Source organism: Electrona antarctica (assembly GCF_951216825.1).
Source record: "Electrona antarctica genome assembly, contig: scaffold_32, whole genome shotgun sequence".
NCBI lineage: Eukaryota > Metazoa > Chordata > Actinopteri > Myctophiformes > Myctophidae > Electrona > Electrona antarctica.
The window spans coordinates 928021-934776 of NW_027638678.1; the positions used below are offsets into that span (position 1 = coordinate 928021).

Consider the following 6756-nt stretch of genomic DNA (forward strand, 5'->3'; position numbering starts at 1 on the left):
CCTTTTTCCATGTCATGGACCCTCAGAATTATCTGCATTTGGCCGCGGACCCCATCTCAAAATATGTTATTCCAGTAAGTGACCCCCCCCTCGGTTTCGGCCCGAATAGGCAGAAAATACATCACTGAATAGTGTATGCAATTAATGCATTCAAAAGAGCTGAATAAATGTTTTATAGACCCATAATAGTGATTATTATTTAAGTACATTTTTGCCATAACCATTTATTTTGCCATAAACCTTATTTGGCCGTACCTCAGCTTTAAGGTACGGCCATGACAGCAATGGTAGGAAAAAAGATATATAATATTAATCATATTCGGGTTTTCGGCCAACTGTTTCCTATATTCGGTATTCAGTTTCGGCCAAGTATTTCCCTTTCGGTGCATCCCATGTTGTATGTATAGCATTGTATGACTTTATGTATGAGTATGTAAATAGTTCAATTCAACGTTGTAAATACAAAATGTATTTATTGTTATTTTGTCTTCGGTATAAATGAATGAACATTGAACAGGATACCGTTTCTCAGACTCAACTTAATCATGTAAAAAAAACAGGTCAAAATCAAGTAATTCCAGTAGAACATTTTACACAAATAAATAAAAAGTAAATTAATTGAACATTAAACACAAACAAATAGATTGCACTGAACTGAAAATAGATTGCACTGAACTGAACGTGAACATTACAAATTGCAGAGAGAGGACGAACTGGCTGTTCTCTCTACTACATTTAAATGTAAACTATTTATCAACCATTCTCTCCAGTAGAGAGAACAGCCGGTCCATCCTCTCTCCGCTTTCTCTCGATCTCCGCTCCTCTGCCTCCCTCTGAAGACTCATGTCCTCTTTGAGGAGCTCAAGGAGCTCATCATCTCTCCCCCTCTTCTTCGGGCCAGCCTGCACATTGGGCCCTGGTGTTCCTGACCCTGCTCCAGACCCCAGTGCAGCTGTACCAGACACGCTAGGGTCTGGTATGGCCTCGGCAGCGGAGGTGTCCTCGGCAGCGGAGGCGAGCAGGACAGGGGGGTTGATGGAATGCCTCTGCCCCAACACTTCGTCCATGAGGTCGAAGTAGGCCCATGTGGCAGCTGTGGACTTTCCATCCACCCCCTCACCCGTCTTTGGATACTTGCACTCCTAAGGCAGTGGAAAATGAAGGTTTCAGAACCACTGGCTTAACAGGTTATTTGTATGGCAGTAGTGCTACACCTCAGACAAGTTAGAATTCCCTTATTGTTAAAAAAAAAAGATGGCTTTTGTGCTTAGGTAATATGTTTTGTTGTGGTCCAATGATGACTTTACAACAGGTTGCCATGTCATAAACATTAGAACTTGGCCCTATTAAATGTCCTGATTAAAAAAAGTTATATAGGTATAATTACATACTTACTTTGTATTTGGCCTTGAAGTTCTCCCACTTCTTCTTGGCCTGCTTAGGCAGTACCTTTTTATCAAGGCCCATTTTCTCCAGAATGACACTAACAACAACAGATTAAAGTCAATACACCACATTAACACAATAGAGACAATACATAATTTAACACAGAGATGCAACCGTAAGAAGGTTAAAGTATTAAGTGCATTATACTATACATGGAATAAAGCTAAATAAAATCTCAATAATGTCAATGTAATGATGTTTTAGGTAGACCAGCTGAAAAAATCATGGCATTTCTGAGACCGTTCATGTTTCTGGAATATGCTTCTAAACTTGTATTCTATTGCTAGTTTGATCACTTTCACCTTAAAATCACATGAATTAATAAATGACTGAAAATAGCCAATCTACAAGCTCACAAGTCACAACATGTCGCACTGCAACGTGAGCTTGTATATCTGCTATTTTTGGTGTGCAGACACGCTGGTTTATATGGAATCCAAATGACTGAAGTCAGTTGTGGCGACTGAGAACTTTAATACATGTACTATAATCTACTTCAACCCGCCCCCTCACGTATAGGACAATAGGACTGAGTCACCAGAACCATGGACGGGTGTTTGTAATGAATCTATAGGACAATAGCACTGAGTCACCAGAACCATGGACGGGTGTTTGTAATGAATCTATAGGACAATAGCACTGAGTCACCAGAACCATGGACGGGTGTTTGTAATGAATCTATAGGACAATAGCACTGAGTCACCAGAACCATGGACGGGTGTTTGTAATGAATCTAACGTGGTTAAAATGGAGTTTGAATTTACAATGGGGCTGTAAAAGAAACTGTCTGATAAAATTAATATCAAATATCTAAGTACTGAATCAAGCAACTTAAAACTGTTTTCACAAAATGACCCAAATAAATTGAAATGTCCCTTTTAGGTAATCTTTACACAAAAAAATTGATTATCACAGTCCAATGTTGGGATTATGGTAGCATACTACAAATTTTCTACTCACGTCCAAGATGCAGTTGCAGTGTATTTTTGGCCGGTGAACAGGTCCTCATGGTCCCTCCTCAGCTCGATGAACCTCTTGTTGGAAGTGGTGGTCCCTAAAAATAAAGTACATCAATAATAGTATACTCATCTAGTCCTCTATAGCAGTGCTTCCCAAACTTTTTCATGTCAAGGACCCCCAAAATTATACTCATTATCCTGTGGACCCCCATTAGAAAAGATATGCCAGGGACAGACCCCCATAAAAATGTTTTTACGGCTCTAGCAGCGATTTTCAAACAGTTTCATTTCAAGGGACCCCCAGTTTGACCTGAATTAGGCTATGAACCCCCATTTAATGGCATTTCTATCTCTGGGACCCCCAATGTATATTGTAAAATCAAAGCCATTTGTACAATCTATCTCTGAGTTACAGACACATAAGGGTCCATTTGGTTCTTAACTATCATTTAGCTGGGGACCCCCTGGAACTCCCTCAAGGACACCTGGCAACCACTGCTCTACAGTAATTTATAATCATCATTTCTAGTCATCTATAGCAGTGGTTCTCAAACATTTGACTGAGTGTATCCCTCTAAATAACTTTAATTCACGGCACGTCTGAATTACAATTGGTGTCTTACAGCAGTGTTTTCTCAAAATCACACACACACACACACACACACACACACACACACACACACACACACACACACACACACACACACACACACACACACACACACAACTTACATTTATAGTTGAACTGGGCAGCCTCACTTGCCTGAGTTGGCTCGTCTTGTACTGTTGTCGATGAGAAATGCAGTAAAAATACATTAGACCAACTCAAATTTAAAAAAATTACCGACCAAAACGAATCCAGAGTAGGCTACACCATTTAAACCAAATACTAGTCGGACTCGTCGTGACATGTCCAACAACGTTACGCATGTAACGTTTAGTCATGTTTAGTTTAAGCACAACATTTAAAGACGTTAAATCTCAGTCACGTTTATTTTACTACAACCACCATGTTGGAGCAAGGGGGGGGGGGGGGGGGGGCATTTGAAAAAGACTGTCCGACAACAGGTTGTTGTGTTCGGGTGAATGACAACAGACTGGCCGCTGTTGTGGATATTTTTTATTTGGCTCTGTCATGATACATTTGACCACATATATGAAGCTTAAACAACTAAATACTATCCCAAAGATATTAAAATTACCTTCCGTGACACAACAACACTTTTAAAAGAGTTTAAAACTTACAGTTTTCTTCCGACATGCTTGTTGCTTGTTGTTCTGCTGCGGGCTAGCGGTGAAGAGGAAGAAGTGCGTTTGCGCAGCCGTGCAGCGTACATCGCTGCTATCCTTTGGAGACGCCATCTAGCGGGGGAAACTAGTGCGTATCGCTAGTGTAGTGCTTGAACGGGTCTTTTGCGGTCTTTGAAATGGGATGCACTGCGGCGCGCGGCTGTGACGTCATATACCCCGAAATACGCACTGCTCAGTGTCCACCCCCTGAATTGGGATTGAGCTATTGGTTAGACATGGGTTAAGGTTAGGTTTAGGTGTGCTGCCCCGTGGGAGGTTAGGTTTCTGGAAGGGTTTGATATAGGTTGTAGTTGTAGGACTAATGACTGGTCTAACCAATGACTAGCCTAAACCAAGTACTGTCTAAACTAAGTACTGGCTTGCGGTTATGGTTAGGTTAGGGTTTGAGGTGGGTTGTCGTTTGAAAAACCAATGACTAGTCTGAACAACGTACTGCACGTTCATCAACACTGGTTCTAGTTAACTAATAACCTTGCCTGGTATTTGTCCGAGCAGACGCCGCACCCGGGACACTCTGTGCACTTGGCGTGCTTCATGTTTGCGATGTGCGCCAGCAGCAACACATGGAAGGCTGCTCCGTTGACCCAGTGTCTCAGGTGGTGGCTGGCCATGTGCGTGTCCATGACCAACTTCAGGTCGGTCAGCTGTTCGGCCAGCTTATCCTTGGCTTGTTTTGCTATAAGGATAAGAAAACGTTAGGTTTCAGATAGTAGAGTTTGCTCTATTTAAACATTTAATTATGTAACCCTAGAACACTGAACACTGGTGATTTTCACCCGGACGATTATATTTTTGTATAATTGTCATAATGTTGCTGATGTCTGAGGTGGGTGGGTCCATGATATGATGCTCAGTGACATCATAGAAGCAAGCCCCCAGTAAGGGTATCCAACGTTGAAGATGCCACTACCTACTGGCGAAATGTGGAATTGCAGCACTTAATGGAAGTGGACGGACGTTCATGACGTCACGTGAAAAGCCCGGACCTCAAAATTGAGGTCCGGGGCTAGGCTAGGCTAAACTTCCGCTCGCTCAAGCCATTGAGTTATCATTATACTTCCGGAAGTCTTCCGGGTGCTTCAAAACGCCACTGAGCAACTTCCACTGAAATGAATAGCGGGGGGGCGGGGCTAACGCTCCAGTTCGGTCTCTATCCTTTATATACTTATATACTTATATATGCATAGATGAAAGAGTACCTCAAGTTGCCATGTGTTGCTTTGTACTTGCTTTGTACTTGATTTTTATGGAATATTTTACATTGGGTAAAATATACCCGTGTTTAGTGATGGTGTAACAAAACATATGTTTAGTGTTCCAATGTCCACTGCAGTTGGCAAAATTAAGTATTGTCACTCTTAATGTGTTAAACACTAAAACATTTCAGTTGACTAAAATATGACTAAAGCTAAATGGCATCGTGTTCAAAAGGCTGTAACTATAAAGCTAAATCGCATCGTGTTCAAAAGGCTGTAACTATAAAGCTAAATCGCATCGTGTTCAAAAGGCTGTAACTATAAAGCTAAATGGACACTAGTCCGCTGACCTACGCTCATGAGCTCGTCCGTGTCGTCTCTGTGGATGCGGTGTTGCTTCAGGTACGTCTTCATGGTGACGCGGATGGCGTTGGACTTCTCCTCGTTGAAGACGCGCTGCAGCATGGCGGGCACGTCGTCTGGCGTGTCTGTCTGGCGTTTGGCCAACAGAACGTCCAGGAAGATGGAGATGACCACGGCCGACATGCCCACAGCGTTGGGAGCCTTGCCATATGGGAAGATATTGTCAGGATGCAGAGAGATTTCAACCCAATATGCAGAGTCACACAGGGCTTTACATTGTTTCATCAAACTATAGGCCCTGCTTAATATGATATACCCGACATTTGTTTTATGTGTTTAAATCGCCGTATTTTAATAATTAAAAAGAAACTCCGTCTTTGCCGCGGAGCTGGTGGAGAGACCTTCATGTTATGATGACGAAAGCGGAAATCAATCCATGCGCTGGGCTGCTAGGGCTTCTGGGAAATTGAGGCCAATGCAAGTGAACGGGGTACAACGCCTCATGAAGGAGGGTCTTGTGCACCGGTCTTGTGGCGTACCAAGATGGCGGGTGGTGCGATCGTACATAACAAACGGAGGAACCTTTTTTCGCCGGATTTTCACGGATCAAAAGCCCAAATACTTCAGCGTATGATCTAAAGCAGGGGTTCTCAACGTTTTTGGCCGGGGACCCCCGGAAATGCTTTGGCAATGTCTCGGGACCCCCGCCCCGCCCCCTCCAGAGTCCAGACCCCCAATATAAATTGACTGCTACAATAACCTTAAACCATTTTGGGCGGGAACCCCTTTGTGTTTTAAGCATTGTTATAATTTAGCTATTGAAAAATAGCAGATCTACAAGCTCATAGCGCGCCACCGAGTGGTGCGCTATGAGCTTGTAGGTCTGCTATTTTAGAAAAATCGTGAAAATAATAATTTTAAAAAAATCTTTTTTTTTTTTTTTTAATAATTTGGGGACCCCCTGAAATAATTTGGCGACCCCCTGAGGGGTCGCGACCCACGGGTTGAGAACCCCTGATCTAAAGGTAATAAAACAATCTCGGCAGCGTAGAATATTTGATTAAAATGCGGGTAACGCGTAATAAGCAGTAGAACTGTTTTAATAAGGAAATGAGGCAACATCTTACACTGAAGTAGAACACAGGAATCAAGGCATACATCTCACACTTGAGTAGAACGCAGGAAAAAGGAATACAGTATATTGTATTAATATTATATCTTTCCATATGGCAAGGCTCCCAACACCGTGGGCATGTATTATTGTATTAATATTATATCTGTCATGGTCTGTCACTCCAGTCCACAGACCATCTCTCCACCCTGGCTACTCCCGCATTCATTTCCACCACACTGCAGACCCATTTTCACACCTGTGTCCAACTCCCTCATCAGCCAACCTGTGAACACTTTGCCAATCAACCTGCTCCCTATAAGACTGTACACTTTGCAAACAATAGGCCTATCTCACGGCCCCCTTTCCA

The 6756-nt window shown here is 42.7% G+C and overlaps 1 protein-coding gene across 1 annotated transcript; it reads right to left on the reverse strand.

The window, feature by feature from the left end:
• Positions 1 to 746: 746 nt before the first annotated feature.
• LOC306917858 (uncharacterized protein) lies at positions 747 to 3220 on the reverse strand (the record flags this gene model as incomplete). The annotated part of the gene is made up of 4 exons (XM_079530755.1): positions 3138 to 3220; positions 2407 to 2500; positions 1396 to 1483; positions 747 to 1142 (listed from the first exon to the last, which is right to left on the reverse strand). Exons 3-4 carry the CDS (start codon positions 1465 to 1467, stop codon positions 747 to 749), a joined length of 468 nt encoding a protein of 155 aa, XP_079386881.1. The 5' UTR covers positions 1468 to 1483; positions 2407 to 2500; positions 3138 to 3220.
• Between the last annotated feature and the right edge of the window lie 3536 nt (positions 3221 to 6756).